The sequence below is a fragment of the Thamnophis sirtalis genome, unplaced genomic scaffold (assembly GCF_051295495.1).
Source record: "Thamnophis sirtalis isolate CommonGarterSnake01/CBP01778 unplaced genomic scaffold, rThaSir2_p1.2 scaffold_1, whole genome shotgun sequence".
Taxonomy (NCBI): domain Eukaryota; kingdom Metazoa; phylum Chordata; class Lepidosauria; order Squamata; family Natricidae; genus Thamnophis; species Thamnophis sirtalis.
The window spans coordinates 77,852,272-77,871,339 of NW_028261381.1; the positions used below are offsets into that span (position 1 = coordinate 77,852,272).

General features: G+C 39.0%; 1 protein-coding gene across 1 annotated transcript in view; it reads left to right on the top strand.

The window, feature by feature from the left end:
- The window catches only part of CD81 (CD81 molecule), a 70,319-nt gene extending 51,495 nt beyond the window's left edge, over nt 1-18,824 (top strand). Inside the window, exons 5-8 of the mRNA XM_014067288.2 lie at nt 2,210-2,320; nt 7,598-7,669; nt 11,976-12,065; nt 14,264-18,824. Of these exons, the coding sequence (XP_013922763.2) occupies nt 2,210-2,320; nt 7,598-7,669; nt 11,976-12,065; nt 14,264-14,326 (336 nt within the window). The 3' untranslated portion in view covers nt 14,327-18,824. The remainder of the gene's footprint in view (nt 1-2,209; nt 2,321-7,597; nt 7,670-11,975; nt 12,066-14,263) is intronic.
- Nucleotides 18,825-19,068: the final 244 nt, after the last annotated feature.

Below are 19,068 nucleotides of genomic sequence, written 5' to 3' on the forward strand. Positions count from 1 at the left end.
GACATCCAACTTCTCAGCTGCTCAGGTTTCAAGGGAGAATTTAGAATGGATTTTTTTTTTACTGTAGCATGTTAGTGAACAGCTGGCTCAGACTTATAGTAGTCCAGTATAATTGCTCATTGTTGACATTTTGGCCAAAGCAAGAGAACTGGATGGTTTTAAAAAAAATAGAAATAGCATTACATGCACTGTCTGGGCAGTTTACAGTATAAGCATTATTTGCATATTGCTCCCAACAATCTGGATCCTCATTTTACCAACTTCATACGGATGGAAGGCTTGAGCTGGTCAGGATCGAACTCAAGGCTGTGGGAAGAGTTAGCCTGCAGTACTACACTTAGACTACTATGCCACCACTTCAGTACACTATCTTATTCCTTCTGCAGTATTATCATGAACTACTATATAAAATGATTGCTTTGGAATTGTGGACTGCAACATTCAGGATGATTGATTTACCACTCTCTTTCTTTTTTTAAAATCGCAAGGGGGAATTCAATCTTTTGTTTGCATATTTTAGCCTGGATATGTAAAATTAAGAAATCAAAGCAATCTCACAGATGCAAAGGGAGAGAGCAGGACTTTTATGTTCGTATCTTTTCCTTTGCATTTTTATTTTTCATTGATGTTTTGTTTATTTACCCTCTTTTCTAATACAATTTTGCTCTACCGTTAAACAATTTTACACAACTTAGTGTACTCTTTCTTTATTGATGCTGTCTCGATATATTAGACTATAATACTGTTTCCAGACATTAAGGTACCAAGTTGTAGAAGCCTGAAAACAAATATTTATAGTATCTATAACTTGCTTTTTTTTGTTTCAAACTGAATTCATAGCAGAGCTAAGATGAAACAAGATAAAACATTTAAAATAGTTTTTCTGGAATAATTTGTATTCTGTAATCACATCCTGAAAAGCTTTCAAGATCTATCCAAATGGACTAACAAAGTCTACATGTTGTGTTTGAGATGAAAACCTGTTTTCATAGTTTTCATAGATTTTAGAAAAATCTCTAAAAAGACACTGTTACTCTTAGCACTTAGCTCTTGCTCTTCTCTTTTAATGAAAGAATCATTGCTTGCAAAGGCTGATCTCTACTGATCTCTAGTCAAAGCATTTTCATAGTTTAAAGATGAAAAATGACACACCAGAGTTTGTCTAGAAATAGTAATAGGCAGAGAAAGCAGTACTAGTATATAACATTCCACATGGCTGTTTTTTAATACAAGTAATGCTATAGAATACTGTAGCAATTAAAACTCTTCAGGGATTTCCAGACTCATCCTCATAATCAAGTCAACGGTCTTCAGCATATACACAACAGGGACAATACTGCATCTTTTTCTCCACTTGTTGCCTTTCCCAAACATTTTCTGAAACCATTGTATACAACTACAGCAGCCTTTAGAATCTAAGATACTTCAAAAACACTACATCTTTTCTTTTAAAGAAATATGACCCAATTCACCCTCTGTCCAGGTACTCACCAGGCCACCTACCTTAAGTGTATTTCGTCCAAATTGAGCTTCATTTGTTTTTTTTACCTTGCTCACTGGTTCTCAAAACAGTAGCTATCCATGACAATGTATTGGTTTAAAAAAAAACCCTCACTCTTGGTGACATTACCCAGACCCTAGGAAGCAGCACACAAGCCATATGCACTGTGTAACGTTTCCTATGTTAAGGTTTACATATTACTTCTATAGGTCAACTGAATATTGCCCTAAGTTATTTTATCATGCATCAGTATAGTTGATACCACGATTCATATCGTGAAATTTTCTCATCACTGCTAAACATTTCCTGAGAGTTTCCACAATCCTTCAATGGTTAGTAGGCTGTTTTACACCACAGTTTAGGACGTTTAACAGTATTTTTTTCACACTCACTGGAAGCAGAGTATAAAAAAAAGTTTTGATACTGCCCCAGTGACAGAGTTATATCACCTCTCTAATTTTAGAATAACAAGCCAGAATAGAAATAAAAGACCTTCACAACATGTCCAGTGTACTATTTTGTGGATATTCTGTTCTATATTGTCAACTAGCTTCAACTATGTGGTGATTGTGGATTTGCAAATTTAATTCAGCTTTGTTGTTTGATTATCTGGTTGTTAAGATTATTGGAATCAGCAAGATCAAGCAGCTGAATAGACCAATGGTAAAGAGTGCCTGAGAGTATATTGTCCCCTGTTCTCTTTTGCAGATTGCCAAAGATCTCAAACAGTTTTATGATCAAGCATTGATTCAATCAAAAGACAAGGATGAGAACAAAGCAAAAAAGGCACATGCTGTTGTGAAAACTTTCCAAGAAACAGTAAGTTATACAGTACACTTCTGTTGGGAATCAAATGTAATCTTCACAGGTTTTTACTTGCTCAGTTAGTTGGTTAAATACCTGCTTGAAGTAACTATAGATTAGAGGTAGTCCTTGTTCAGCAATCACAATTGAGACCAGCAACTGGATCATTAAGCAAAATGGCCGCTAAGTGTAACTGTACTTTTAATCTAAACTTTAGCTTTTCTTTGTTTTCCAGACAGGTCCTAAATAGGAGGATTGGTCACAAAATTATTTTTTTCATCACCATCACAACTGCGAATGGTTGCTAAGCAAGGGTTACCTGTATATCTGTTGAAGCCCACCTCTGTATGCTGTAAAAAATGGTCTTACTACAAAGGATCTATTCCCCATTATTTATGGCTTAAGTATTTGTAGTTTTCTGAGGAGAAATCTTTAAGGAGTATTTTTTTTAAAAAATCATTAATTGATTTTGCAAGTGTAATCAAACAAAAATGAAAAGAATAAAAAAGATTTACATTATAAAATGAAGCTTTAAAAAGCACAAAAAGACAATTATATCAATTTGAAACCATATATTTGTATTAAAGGTCAATATTACACTATTATGCAATAGTTAGCAACTAAAACCAGTATAACTCAAATTGTAAACGAAGATAAAGAAATTGCAATAATTGCAATACTGCTTAATCTATAAAATTTAATAGATTTATCAAATCATAATCTCAAAGAAAACCTAAACTTTGTGAGATGAACCCGTTTATAAGATTATAATTCAAAAATCGTTTTCACATTAATTTCTAATTCAGATTTATTTTTTAGTTGGGAGTTTAATTTTGATTTTGAAGCATCTTCCATAAATTTGTTTGTCTTTATTCTACAGAAGGAATTGATTATAATTTCCAGGGAGAAACATAAAGAATTCTTATATGTATTACCATATGCAAAGCCAGTTCAACATATTTTATAGGAATATTTTATTTTATTTTATTCATTCATTCAATTTCTATAGCCACCTATCTCTGTTAATAACTCTAGCGGCTTACAATTCACAAATATATTAAAATTAAGACACTAAAACATTTTAAAGCAATAAAACATCCAAAATAAATATATATTTGTGTATCATACAAATATATTTATATATTATATATTTAAATGTATATTTATATGTTTGATTTAGTAATATGTAACTCAAAAATGGTAGCCAGCCATTAAAGTAGCACAATAGTATGTAAAAGTATTATTTGATTAACTTACGTCTCACATGTATTGTACAACCTAAAGTGACATACAATTGACCTTTCTTTAAAAAATAGAAAAATACTTTAAAATACCGTATTTTTTGGAGTATAAGACAAAATAGAAAAATACTTTAAAATATCGTATTTTTTGGAGTATAAGACATACCTTTTTCCCTCAAAAAAGAGGCTGAAAATCTGGGTGCGTCTTATACACTGAATACAGGATTTTTTGCCTCTGAAACCCTGCCCCCTTCACCAAAATGGCCATACATAGTCTTTAGGAGACTTCCAGAGTGCTCCTGGAAGCTGGGGAGGGCAGAAATGAGCAAAAAAAACAGGCTGTTTATGCTCAATTTTGCGCCCCCCCCTGCCCCCCAGGAGCACTCTATAAGGATCCTAAAGGCTATGTATGTTGGTTTTTTTGACAAACAACGGGCCTGTTTTTGCGAAAACAAGCTGTTTTTGCTTGTTTTCGGCCTCCCAGGAGCATTCTACAAGGGCTGTCTGAAGAGTGCAAAAACTTTTTTTTAATTTGCCTCTCCAAAATATTGGTGTATCTTATACTCCGCTGTATCTTATACTCGAAAAATACGGTACTTATTAAAATAGCTATTTAAAAAAACAGAATTACAAAATGGCATTCAGCTACAAATTAAAATACAACCTAAACTGCAATTTACAGCTAAACTTAAGATGGCCTCACACACAATTTTTTTCATGCCAGTAGTTGTAATAAAAAAATTGTAGGACACATACATAGAAAGGTCCTTCCTTGCTAATGACAGGGTGGTAAAGCAATTTAACTTAATTTATAGCTTACATGGACAACACTTGCAGTCACATGTCCAGAAGGAACCAAAATGCAAGAAAGACAAGTGGTGCAATGAATCCAAAGGAGAAAAAACCCACTGTGGCTTTTGGGTATCTTTTCTAGGCCATTGCCATGGAAAGTTCATTTTTGAAACAACTGAACAAGAATAGTTATTATTCGATTTTATACATATATACATACAGACATACATACATACATACATTTATAAATTACTCTACACAAAGTATAGCTGCCCCATATCTATTTTCCTATTATGTGTTTCATTTAAGGACTATCTGAATTTTCAAAATATATTACGTTTCCCAGCTGCAATGCAGCCTTCCAAATGTATCTTGGCAGTCCTTGGGTAAAGAACAAGTGCAGTTCCTAACTTGGTATTTAACTCGAATTTGCATTTAAATCAGAATTTCTCAAATATAAAAGACCACACATGAAGGATCAATTAAACAAATGTATCATTAAAAGCCTCTACATAGGAATCTTCTCAACTAACAGTAAGATAAGAATCAACATTACTGGGGGGAGTGGGGGAAGCTTGTAAGAGGATTCTAGGTTGAGTCCCTTTTCACTCCATCCCCAGGTTCTGCCATCCTTCTCCTACAAAAGTCGTGCTTCTCCTACAAAAGTTGTGCTTAGCATATTCCTAAAAATGGCAAATGGCATCTTCTTCAAACCAGAAACCCACCAAGTCATGCAGTGCTTTCAAGAACCAATGAAAACAGGCTGGATATTGAAAATGTGCGGCTTCAGTGGTTCTTGCAAGCATTGCATGGCTTCAACAGTTAATTGGCTCAGTGCCATCTAGCATTTTTCATAATAGGCAATCTGTTTTTATTTAGGAGTTGTCCTTAGGTTGTCCCCAAAAACGAGCCTGTTTTGAGAAAAAGGGCCTGTTTTATGTCAAAAAAATTGCATGCATAGCCTTATGGAGGCTTATAGAGTGCTCCTGGAGTCTGCAGAGGCAAAAAATGGCCCATTTTTTGCTCATTTCTGCCCTCCCCAGGAGCTCTCCGAAAGCCTCCATAAGGGTTATGCACAGCCATTTTGGTGAAGGGGGCAGGGCTTCAGGAGGCAAAAAATGCTGTATTCGATATATAAGATGAACCCAGATTTTCAGCCTCTTTTTTTGAGGAAAAAAAGTGTGTCTTATACTTTGAAAAATATGGTACTCTTGGAGAGGAGTCCGGTGACAGAGCCATGTCAGTTTAACATTCTTAACCCATGAACTGCCGGAACCCATGTGATGCACATGAGAAAAATAGATGGCAACAGACTTGTGTCATTGCTTCCATGTGTTGGTGAACTTCTACTGAGAACAGACTGTATTTTGAAGTAAAAAAAATGAGTGACAGATTTCTTTGGCATACTTGGCCCTAGTTCTTTTTCTTCCCTTAAAAAGTCTTCTGCAAAGAAGAAATGGATCATATGGAACAAGGGTGATTAAAATGAAATGACAAAGAGCAAAACAGTAATTGTAACTAAAAGAAATGTAAATATTAAAAACCTTCACATGTTAATAGATCTAAGAATAAAGCTAAAAGGATTAAAATAAATGACCGGGAGTAAATAAAACACATAGTTTTTGATTAAAAGAAAAAGGTTCACTTACAATATGAGTAGTTTGGACTAATACAAAGTTGGCAAGTCCTGAATTTAAGGAATAAACCATACCTAATAGGCCATATTCAAGCAGGTTATATGGCTTTAAGTTGGTGTATGCATTATTTTACATGCACCCATGTAGAGCCAGGTTACAGGTAATCCTTGACTTACAACCGTTCATTTAGTGACTGTTCCAAGTTGCAACAGCAGTAGAAAAAAATCACTTATTACAGTTTTCAAACTTCTGACCGTTGCAGCATCCCCATGGTCACGTCATCAAAATTTGGTGTTTATGGCGGCTGATGTGTCTTGAAGTCACGTAATCACCTTTTGTGATCGTCTGACAAGCAAAATCAAAGGGGAAATCACATTCACTTAACAATGTGTTAATAACTTAACAACTGCAATGATTCACTTAACAACTATGGTTAGAAAGATCCTAAAACGGGGCAAAGCTGACTTAACAAATTTCTCACTTAGCAACAGAAGTTTGGGGTTCAATTGTGGTCATAAGCACAACCTGTAATCAAAAATCTTCCACTTTATTAGACAGCCTCTAACGGCATGGTGAGCTGTTTATAAAAAAGGAAGAAAAGGGAAATAATTCTGCTTTTCTTCTTTATGGAGTATAACTCTTCATTGAGATCTTAGTTTCTACATAATTTCACTGAAAAAATATTTTCCAGGAAAGGATTGCCTGTTTTTGAGATTCTGCCTTTTGAGAGTTTTGAAAAATCAAGTGATTTGGTTTTCTTTCTGGTTGAAAGTTCTTTTATAATGATTCTGATACACAACCTCCCCTTTATCCATGCATGATATTGTTGTGGTCCGCTGGCGGCCTGCGGAGCTGGCAGCAGAGTCGGACAGTGAGGAGGTTGGGGAGGAACATGGGCCAGTCCTAGAGTCTGGGGAAGGCTCGGACGAGAGCTGTGCATCGGAGGCAGAGAGAGAGACAAGGCCATCTGGTAGTTATTTGCTGCCTCTGGAGTCAGTGAGGCAGTAGAACAACGGGAGCCTGTTCCCAGTTTGCGCAAGTGCAGAGCTGCCAGAAGGCAAGAACAATTAAGAAAACGAGCGACTTGGGAGTAAGGCTTGCAGATGGTTGGCCCTTTCCATAAGACATAAAAGAAGAGTAAATGGATGGTGAGCCTTTGCAGGAAGCAATTAATTCATCTGGCCAGTTTATGCTTTGAAAAGATCTGCTTGACTCTGTGCTAAGTTTGGCCTTGCTCTGCATTTGGCAATTAGGTCTCTGGCAGCATTTCAAGGAAGATAAGGTAGGTGTTTATCAACAGTCTCCTGAAAGATTGTAGCAACTCAAGCAGACATCTGTTAGAACCTTCACAGACGTGAATGAATGACCATAATTCATGGCTGTATAAATAAAAGAGGGTTTTTGGGACTAAGATTGTGATTCAGGAAGCCTAGATCAGAACAGATATGATACAAATTCACTGCAGATGATTAGTAAGTAATAGGAGGAAAGTTCAGGTATCCAGCACCGTAGGATGAAAACTGGGATCTTTGGGGGCGGGGGGTATAATTTAAAGTATTTGTAGAAAATACCTACACTTAATTTTTCTTTTTCTCTCTGTTCTCTCATCCCCACCCTCTTAGCTAAATTGCTGTGGCAAAGATTCATTTACAGCTGTGTTCAACAGTGACTGCACTATAGAAGAAAAACTGCGAGTAAGAAAACCCATCAATATATTTTATGTATAATATAATAGATAATACATATAATACATTTAATGTAATATATATTAAAGGTAACTTCCTACTCCTATCAAAAGATAAAGATACATCCATTTTCTTCAATACGGCAAATTGATTGGGACAAGTGGGCAAGTGTGCCACTAGACAAGGGATGTCAAACGCACGTCATCACAGCATCATCACGTGACGTATCAGGACTTTTTCCCCTTTTGCTAAACCGGGCGAGGGGCGGAACCAGCCCGTGACGCATCTGGTCCATGGGCACCGAGCTTGACACCCCTGCACTAGACCATTTTATTTTTTCCAACTCAGCAAAATGCTGGAAAGAAATCATGGACAGGGGCTTAGCATTCTTGTCTAATTGGCTGCCCATCAGGAAGATAGCTCTCTGACATTTGAGCTGAATGAGACCAAATTTATATGATGGGAGAAGCTGACAGTAATGAGATTGACTTTGAAAATGGTCTGATCCAATCACTCAGCACATCCCATGGGGAAAGCATTTGGGGAGCTGCTTGGAATTTGATGACTCTTCCTTTCTAAATCCTCCCCCTTCCAAATTATGTGAGCCAGAGCATCTGCATTCAGATGCAGAAAGCCACAAAGATTGAATAGACATGCCACATTTTGCTGTGTTATACAGAAGAAATTACAGATGCCTTCTGTAGCCATTGTTTGTAAAGGGATTAAGAAAAATTCCCAAAGCCGCCTTCTGTGTGATTTCTCTGCTTATATTGTTCATTTTGTAGCACTAGCTGTTGTGGGAGGACTCCTGCTTTAATGTCTTCCATTCCCACAGTTAGACTTTTCAGTGAGTCTAAAGTCACACAGTTCTGTGAGGTTCCAGATTAAAGTTGTAGTGATGCAAAGTAGGGATAATTTGCAGAATGGGTCAGATTTAAATTTTAAAGGCGGTTCCAATTCAGAGCAAGATACACATGGGTTTTTTCCCATGAATTTGGTTCAGATATGGAGCAAAACACATTCATTTCATGTGGAATCATTTTGAGTGTTCCATGCTATTTTAGGTAGTGTGATTTATCATGCTGCAAAAGTGGATCAGGGTGAGGGGTGGGGGAAGAAGAGAAAGCTTCATAAACTTTTAAATACCAAGATGGAAAGAAATAGTCTGTGTACATGGTTGTCTGTAAGTTTATGCATATACGGGTAATTGATTTGAATTGTTCTACAGGCAGGGAGGGGAGGGAAGGAGCCATGCTTCATATTCCTTTCAATTAGCTTGCCCCATGGCAATAGAAGAAGAATATAGTTAGGTCTGAATTCAAAGAAGGCAGACTCAGAGGAGGATGAAACAAAAGCTTCCCTAATACAAGTTTTCAAAACAGTTTACGGTTTCTCTTTCATGGCTATTTTTTCTGTAATCTGGCTTGCTGTTAGCACTCAGCTTGAACTACTACCCTATTCTTGTGACCCTGGGGTGGGTGGAAATAAAAAGGAGAGTTCTGTCTCCTTCTTTTTAATATGGAGTTAATACAGAACAGGTATGGTGACCAAAGAATGCATAAAAACATTAAGTGCGGTCATCTGACAATTCAAGGTTCAATATCAATAGGTTGATGATACCCATTTTTATCTCTTGGATCCAGGTTAATCAAGTGATGCTGTTAAAATTCTTGTCCCAGCATCTAGAGACTAAACCAGCTCCAACTTAATCCTACCAAGAATGAGTAGCTGTGGATATTATGCAGGGACGTGCAGTCACTAGAGGCAGGGGAGGCAGGGCCTCACCAGTCTCCTCAGGAAAAGGAAAGAATTTTAAAGATTTTTTAAAAAATAATTAAAGCCAAGGTATTGCTACCAGACTCCAAGTCACAGTGGCTTGGAGTCTGCTTAGTGTTAACTATAGGAGGAGGCAAGAGAACTAGGGGCCTTCTTTGCATAAGGAATTTTTCGCCTTTTAAAAGTTAAGCAAGGGTTAAAAAGCGAAAAATTTCCTATGCAAAGGAGGCACTGATTCTCCCGCCTTCTGATCTGGGAGGAGCGAATCATGCCTTGTTGCAGTTGAGTGCGCTTACGTTGGGCGGGTTATTTCGGAGGGCACGCTTCAGAGAAGAGAGGAGTGGGGGAGAAGGAGGAGGCTTGCTCTTCACCCCTCCTCAACCTTCCCGGGGTCCAGATTCCCTTCGCTGCAAGCCTTGCCATCTCTTGCATCCCAAAGGTGGGTGGGTGTGGGAGCTTTGGTGGCCCCAATCCTTCTCTCGGGAGGGTGTCTTCTGGGGCTGCTGGCTAGATAGACTCCCGAGGAGCGACCCCTTCCCTCCTAGTCCCCCTCCCATCTCCACTTTACCCGGAGAAGAGAGGGAAGGGGCAGTGGCAGGGACGTTCTTGCCGCTGTGTCCCAACAGGCCAGGCATCTCGCATTTATGTCCGCCATAAACGTGAGACGCCTGGCCTGTTGGACACAGCGGTGGCAGGGGGAGGAATGGGCTGGCTGGCTGGGGAGGAGGGAGCCCTTTAAAGCCCTGCTGCTGCGTTTGGAGAAAGCCCCAGTGCTAGGGAGGCTTCCAACAGTCCAGCAAGAGTGACTACAACTCCCAGCGTTCCTCGCAGGGCGTTTGTCCCGCTCAGAGCGCTACCTGTTCATCTTTCCAAAGCTGTCTTGGCAGGCAGGCAGTGGGTGTTTAGCTAGCCAAGCGACCAACTGGAGCTCCATCGGACGAGGAAGAAGTGTTGCTGCTACTTGCTTACCCCTTGCTTGGCAACTTTGGGTTCCCTTGGACAAGAGCTTTGGAAACAAACTGCCAAGGGAAGGCAGAAGACTGGAAACGAGGCGAAGGAAGAAGTGGGGGAAAGAAGCGGCAAGTAGAGAGGGGAAGTGGCCCAAGGGAGATGAGGAATCTCTGGAGGGTGGGATCCTGCCTCTTGCGGTCCTCAGAGGCGCCTGAAAATCTGGATCTCCGGGTCGGTTCTTCTGGTGGATTCGAGCCATGGAGATCCAGCAGATCGCCCCGAAGGGTGGCGACAACCCTCCAGGGATAGAACGGAATGTATCTTAATCCTTAGAGCCCAGTCTGGTTAGGCGGCCACCGGGAGAAGTCTGGGGGAGATCTTTCTGAAGCAGGGAGAAGAAATCGGCTGTGTAGGTTTGGGGAGCCTCCGAGGAAAAGCCCCGCAACTTGTATAGCTGGCGGTGGGAGACCAGCTGAGAGAGGAGCGCCTAGCATCGGTGGAGGGGGAGGTGACTGAGGTGGGAAGGCAGATAGGGAGAAGGGGGTTTCTCCTAACGTTCTGAGCATTTGGCTCTCCAGCAGTGACGTGCAGTGAGCTTCATGGCTGGTGAGGGTCCCGCTCTATGGTGCACGGTGCCGGGACTTTAAAGCCCTGCTGCCACTTTAGAGCCGTGCCGCCGCATTCCGGCGCCATCTGCCATAGAGTGGGTACCGGTCCCGCTCTATGGCATATGTGGCGCCGGGGCTTCGGCGGGGCTTTTGCGCTTGCCTCACCAGCCATGAAGCTCACCGCATGTCACTGATATTATGGTTACCCAAGATCTGTGGATTCTCCAGCTTCAATATTGTGTTTAGCTCAAAATTAGTGGCCAATCTCAGATCACCTTCAACTCATATCTCCTGCTTGAAGAATAGGTGGCAGCTGTGCCCAAGAAGTATTTGCATAGCTTGAGGGCCACATGCTCCTTCCTGATCAAGAAAATCAGACAATCACTCATGCATTTTGCAACAGTTTGATTGCTTCAATGTACACTACATGACGCTGACGTTGAAGTCTCCTGATCCAGAATGCAGTGGCATGGGCAGTCATGGGCATGCCTCATTGTGTCCATGTGTTATCATTGCCTTGGGAGTTATACCAGGATGCTTCCAGGTTCAATTCAAGATGCATATGTAAAGTTCTAGATGACAGCAGGGCCAGGATATCTGAGGAACTCTATATCTCTCATAGTTTCTCCCTAGCAGGCAAAAACTAGCAGAGTTTTCCCTTTGATTAAACAATGTCCTCTTATCAAGAGCCATGTTGTGTTCTCTAATGTAAAGCCTGCTCTCTGGAAATCACCCTAGAGATTCATGTAGGTCTTCAAATATTCATGATGTCTTTGAAAACCTGGTTGCTCTCCAAAATCTTGGGGACAAGATGGGTATTGTCCCCTTGCTAGATGAATTTCTGTCTATATAGTTTATTTTTCAGAAATAAGGTTTTTTTTACTTGTATTGTGTTTTCTTATTGTTGCATGTCTTATATTGTGAATTGCGCAGAGCAATACTGAGAATTTAATTAATAAAGCTATCCTCTTTTACTTCAGACAGGCTCTTGTCACTCTAAAATCGATGAGCTTTTTTCTGGAAAGCTGTACTTGATTGGCATTGCTGCCATAGTAGTGGCTATAATCATGGTAAGTGCTGGCTGTGTTGTGCACAGTGGAATGTTCCCAAAGAGCAAAATACATTGCCACACTTTCAGGAACTGTGTGTAGCTGGACATTGGGAGCTTTAAAAAAAAAGGTGGGGGGAGGAAGCTTGACCTTCCAAACATGTATTATCCTGTCCATCAAGTTTGTGGCTTTGGATGGGAGAAGGGAGTTTATTAGCAAGATGAAAAAAAGCAAAGAGCTCTCTCCATCTCATTGAATAATATTCAGCCTTGCTAAGAAGAAATAGCAGATGTGCCACTCCCCTCTTCTAGTGTGATTGCTGTGAATAGAATAGAAGTAGAATGGAATGGAATTCTTTATTGGCCAAGTGTGATTGGATATGCTAGGAATTTGTCTTTGGTGCATATGCTCTCAGTGTGCATAAAAAGACAAGATACATTCATCAAGAATCATAAGATTCTTATAATCATAATATCTTACATTCTACATCTATCAAGGGATCTTTTTCCCTGGGGAAACTGCATTATCCCAAAGAGAAAAGAAGCCCTGCCACTTCTGCCAATATTCCTTAATTTGCTCCTTCTCTAGCAGAAAAAGCTGCAGGTTGACCATGCAAAAGTCTTCTTCTTGGGCCTCCAGGCAGCAAGGCTGAAAAAGGGAACCTTTCAGGCTAGCCTTTTCCAGGTGGGATGCACTTCAGTATGGGGAGATCAACTCCAGAATTTCCTAAATAGGACAATTCATGCTGAGAATGGATCTGGAAGGGACAAAAGTTGAGGAAAGACTATTCTAGGCAAGCAACTCACACAGACAATTTGGACTCACCTTCCTTAAATATTCCTTTCTGCCTTTTCAATGAAGATAGTGAATTTTGTTATCATGTCGGTTTCCTTCTAGAGGTGGTTTCCTTCACAGTAGTCTTGAGTTTGTGACAGGGAGTGAGACTGGGATTACTGGTGCTAAGTGACATAAAGGCAACACCACCCAACCACCCCAGGAGTCCTACTTGTCATAATCCCAACATGCACAGGTCAGAAAGCAGGAAGTCCCAAGTAAGAAATAAAATAATGCTGTGGGGATGCTTGTATTTGTTCTCCCCCCCCCCCCCTGGCTTTTGTTCAGCCGCCCTGAGTTCCTTTGGGAATAGGGCGGCATACAAGTCGAATAAATCCAATCCAATCCAATGTGTGTATATGGGGCAGAGAAGCCCAGCACAATATATGCACAACTTGGAGAAAACCAGGACAGGGGGGTGCTGTGGCACATTAGTGCAGGAGGGCCAGAGTGTCATAATGGAGCAATTTGTGATCTTCCCTGCTGGCTTCTCCAATGACTTTACTAGTGAGAAGTTGGCAGGGAAGGTTGCACATGGTGATGCCATAACTGCAGAAATGATGCCTTCTGACCAGAGCTTCAAGAATTGGTCATATGTCCGTTTTTTCTGTCCTGCCCTAACTTTGGTTGCTGAACGAATTGACTTAAGTTGAAGATTATCAGTTTTCATTTGATCCAATTAAAATTAAGTGTGACAGCATTTAGTTTCCAGCACTATTAATTTTGCTGCATTTGCAATGCAAGGCAATTTGGAAGTTCTGTAACATTTCCAACATTAACAAAATCCCATCTATCAAGTTCATGTTTGTTCTTTACTGTTTAGTATTTAAAATAATTAGATAAAGATATGATTAGAATTAATTTTTGCTTATATGATTTCAAATATTTTTGTTAAGTCACCAATAAATTCCATTTGCATTAAAGCCCATTTCAGATTTGCTGCCTAGAACTTATTTATGCTCGAAAGAGAATAAAATGATGGATTGCCTGCAGTTATACAGATGGTCCTCGACTTATGACCATAATTAAGCCCAAAATTTTGCTTAAGTGAGACATTTGTTACGTGAGTTTTGCCCCATTTTTGATAAGATGGTAAACTGATTGTTAAATGAACCTGGCTTCCCTGTTGACTTTGCATGTCAGAAGGTGACAAAAGGGCATCACATGAGTGCAGGACACGGACACATAGACAAAGGCATCTGGATTTTAATCACATGATTAGGGGGATGCTGCAAAGATCGTAACTGTGAAAAACAGTAATGAGTCACATTTTTCAGTGCCGTTGTAACTTTGAATGGTCACTAAACAAACCGTTGCAAGTCAGGGACTATCTGCAATGTGGCTGGAGTCTCAGTCCTCATTTTTGTTTTTTTCTTGGCCTGCAGATCTTTGAGATGATCCTGAGCATGGTGCTGTGCTGTGGCATTAGGAATAGTTCTGTCTATTGAGAAGAGGAAGAAGAGCGCAAAGTGGTGGTGCCACTGTGACCCGAAGTGCCACTGCCTGATCAGGAGACACTTGTAACAAAAAAGAAAAAGAAAATTATGTATATAACTTTTCAGATATTATCCTACAGAGCGTATCATTCTTACTTGGAAGTCTTGTTCATTTTAAAGGATGGGGGAAAGGGGAGTTTTCTGTATATTTGTGGCAAAATTAGTTACACACCGGTTTATGGGTTTTAAAAAAAAAAGGCTATCCTGTTGGTGGTTCCTGGCTTTTATCAAAAAATAGCCTTTCTCTCCTTCTCAGCCGTTGCTCCCATTTTATCAAGAGGGAATTTATGAATTTATTCTTCAAGGGGTTTCTCTTTCTGAGGAATGTGGAAAGTGTTTTGCTTTTTTTGTCCTCTGGTGGAAATAAAGTAAAATCTTTCTGTTCCAACTTTTTTGGAACTCTTGGATTCTTGGACTAAATGTGTGAGCATAAGTGTACAAGAGTCCCTGAGTAGAATTAAACTGTTTTGCTATTCTGTTACTAAACATGCACATTTGTCAGTATTTTTTATAATAACAACCCCACCTTCATTAAAAAGATTTTTAACCAATTTGCATAAATCTATTACCTTGATGTCCATTATGTTTCCTGGAGAAGGATCCAAGTCACAAATCTTCACAAAATACTAATTTACAGAAAGGAAAAGTTAGCCCCCCAACCTCGTTTCTTAATTTTGATATAATTCTCTCTTTTTTTTAGATGTAGGTCTAATAATGGAATATACACTCTTTCAATATCTTAACACCCACATTGCTTACATTACTACTTCCGCTGCAAATATTGCCTAACGTTTGCTTGATAAATGTGTAGTATTCTAATGCCAAAAATAATTATTGGGGGAAACCAATTGAATAATTCTTGGAAGCCTGTTTATTAAATGTAATTTGTTGTTTTTTAAGGAAGCAACTATTCTGTGTCATTGAAAAGACTTGAATAAAGCTAGATAATGTCCCTCAAGATACCATAAATAGGGGTATAACCCCAAAAGTAAAACTTTGAACCTGTTCTCCAGTATCATCACGACGAATAAATATTTTTTTAAACCTAAGCCTTTCATACTTGTTTTCTGGCATCAGACACAAGTACCCAAATAACCAGGTTTTTGCATCATGGCATGCATTTCATTGTTTGTCCCATCTCCTGCAGAGTCCTGTGTTTCCTCATCTCCACACACCAGAAATAAAACAAGAAAACTATAAGCTGGGCAATTTTCCAGAACTTCTAACCTCATCTATCATGTTTCCAGATAGATACCTCTTTCATATCAATCCAGCTGAGAGTTCACAAAATGATCTCCCCTTTAATTTTCTGACCATTCTTTTCCACTTATCCATCCTTAGTGCAAAACTGGAAATTGTCTTCTCCTCTCCCCAGTTCTGCTAACTGTATTTTCTGTTAGCCTCCAGATGTTTGAAAATCATCTGGGACAATTGGTATTGTTGTCCAATACATCTGGAAGTTCTCAAATCGGGGAATATTCATTGTGCCATAGAATGTCCATAAGTGTAGAGTTCCATTTTTGAAATTCAGAATTCACTAATACAAATATAAGCTTATCCTGTTCACCACCTCTTAGTTCCTCAAATTTATCTTCCACACTGTTTTCATGCTGTTCTTGAAGAAATCATTTTAATCTTGGTTTCTTCTGCTGTCCCACATCAGGTGCAGTAGATTCAGCGTCCTTTAAAATAGTAGTTGGAACAAATGAGCTGGATGTGAGCTGAATCAATCCACATTTACCTAAAAGGAAGACAATTCTAAAGTTAAAATATTAGTCTCTTCCCATTGAAAGAAGTGGGAGGGGGGGAGAGACTTAACTGCCTCCTTGACTGTATTCTTGTCTCTTTTTAAAGTAAATTATTTGAAATAAAAACTATTCCTTTCAGGCAGGCAAAGAAAATATAACAATCTGGGTAAATTAGAATCTCAGGGTACATAAGACAGATCAGAAAATGTTGATTAGACATTTATTTCTCTCTCAGTCCCACCACACTGCCTCTTGTTCTCACTTTCTGGTGTAGGCAGCAACCAGATTCAATTCCTCCATAGGGACTCTTTAAATATCTGTCCCAAATCAAAAACATTTTGTTTCTGGCATCCTTAGGAAACTATGTCTCAAGAGTCTTGCTGATTATGCTTGCAGGAAATAAGGAAGGCATCTTTTAGCCTTAGAAATAGCCTTAAAGCAACACTGCCCTGAATGTCAAGTTTGCATGCACTAAAAACAAAAGTGATGCTACCAGTTTTCAAAGGCTTTGGGGTTACATGGTCCAATATAATAGACTACACTATACGTACAAATCCTAGGTATCAGTTGTGCATGTACATTTTGTCTACATACATATATTGTGTGTGCGTGTGCATGTGCATTGGGATCACCAGAGTACAGAATGGATATATGTAACTCACAGCCTTTTATTGGGTGTCCATGAGAAATGTGTATAAATGTACAACTAAATAGTCTCTGTCTTGTTTTTCCTATATCGTATTTGAATATTGTTCAGTGTTCAGTTGGTGATATGTAAGCAGCCAGAGTTCTCTTTTGAAAATTAAATACTTTTTCCTCTAGCAACTGAAATGGATCAAGTGCACTATTAGGACAAAAAGTTAGCTTTTGAGCAAATAATGTTTTTTAAATAGAAAGTATGGTATAGGCCAGTGTTTCCAAATTTAGCAGCTTTTAAGATGGGTGGACTTCAACTCCTGAATTCCCCAGCCAGCATGCTTGAGGTCTCTAAAAGTTGTTGAGGTTGGTAAATATTGGCATGAAGATTGGATGTCCTGGCTCAATATAAATTTTAATAGGCGAAAAGAAAATTAAGGAAATTTTTCTCCAGGTTGTTGGCAAAACCTGCCTATTTGGATGAAAAACAGAGAGTTTGAAATGGCAAAAAGAAGAGAATGCTTTAAAAGATACCTGCCCTTTTAGAAGTTTTTATTAGGAGCAAAATGTTTTTTGAGCAATAGATTGAATGTGTACCTCTCTAAATCAAGTAAAGTGGAAACTGCTAGATTTTTTTTATTTATACTTTTTTTTTTAATGGCAAGTATGTTGCTTTTGTTCCTGGGACTAGAAAAGCAAAAGTGTTCACAAGCATGAAGTCTTGATTCATAGAATCAAATTCCCATTCTAAAAACCAAGAAAATTGAGTAGCAAATGAGCCAATTTGGTTGACTTGAGCAGTGTAACTATACCCAACATTTCCAAAACAAAGAGTTTGTAATGCTTAGTCAACAACAAAGATAGGTAAGAAGCATCTTCCAGCTGATGAATATCTACTCCCAAGATTCTTTGCTTTTGTGCTGGGTCTAATGGGAGTTGCAGTACAAAACATCAGATTGATTATATAGTCTAGAGAAATTTAGAAAATTAAATCTAGAGAAGATCCCATTGGAAAACAAGTTATCCACTCTTACTTCAAGCTGCAGCTGACAAATGATTTACAGAAATGAAATTCATGTATTGAAAGCAAGGTGGTGGTGATCTTCCTGTTATATTGGGGGGGGGGTTCCCCTGTATGTAGATTCCCCCCTCCCCCTCTGTCTAGCCGAGCATGCACATGCATGCTGTCTGAAATGATGCAGTCTCTGATCAGTCATATTGTATGAACTGCTGTTTGTGTAAATGTGCCTAAGTCCCTTTTCAGTACCAGTAATGACAGGATCTGTTTCTTTAATCTGTCTACAAAGAGCTGAGGGATTAGCAAAAGAGACACAGATGCCTTCCAGATTCAAAAACTGGCTGATAAATTGGCTAATGAAGTATCCCATGTGCGGTACCATCTGCCATAAAATCAAGCCATAAAAGTGCCTATGTTGAGATTGAAGGAATACAAAAAAATCCATTTCAATACAGCTCTTAATGTTTGGAGGAAAGCGGTGAATCAAAAATGTTCATTTCTAAAATGAGATGAAAGGCTTAGGTAGAATGAAGGCTTCATGCCAATTGGAGCCAAATTCAACAAAGTTTTATCTTCACAAGAATTTGTGTTAGATCTAAGAAAATTCATACTGGTTATGTGTCCCAGATGATATAAATTGGCAGACTTGGAATATGGATATGCCTCAGTCTTAATTTTTTTAAGATGCTTGGGGAAGGGTAGGAGGGAGAGAGAAATTGTGATAAAGAAAAAAAAATCTTATAAAAAGCCAGTGCAGAGTCAATGTGCCCTTTTAAGACTACTTATTTAAGGAGGGTAGGCTTTCTCAGTCCATTCTTCTCTGTAACGTTTGGGGAATTCTAAGAATTGAAATCCATTATTCTGGAGAGGACCAGATTGTGGAAGGTCAGTATACTGTACTGGGAGGCCAAACTGAGCTGCTGGCAACATGGAACTGAATGCTTTGTTTTGTTTTATATAAGAGAACCTGTCACAAGCTATGTTAACTTTTCTTCTTTGGCTTTTTTTTTTACTTTTAAATATTTCAATAAACATTTTCTCTAGCGTGTGTTTGTGCTAGGAAACTCTCTTTTTTACAACCAGTCAATCCTAACACCTGAGTACTTCAACTATCACATCTCTGTAGCAATAGCAGAGCCAGCCCTGGAACAAAGAACAAGGGAAGAAAGGCCAAAACACACAGGAAGGGCACCACAGCTGTTAGCCATTTCCATTTGAATCTTGCTTTTTTCTTAGAAAAGCCTAAAACTCCATTTATCCTCAAATTTGGTATGTTTAATTAGAGGGTAAAT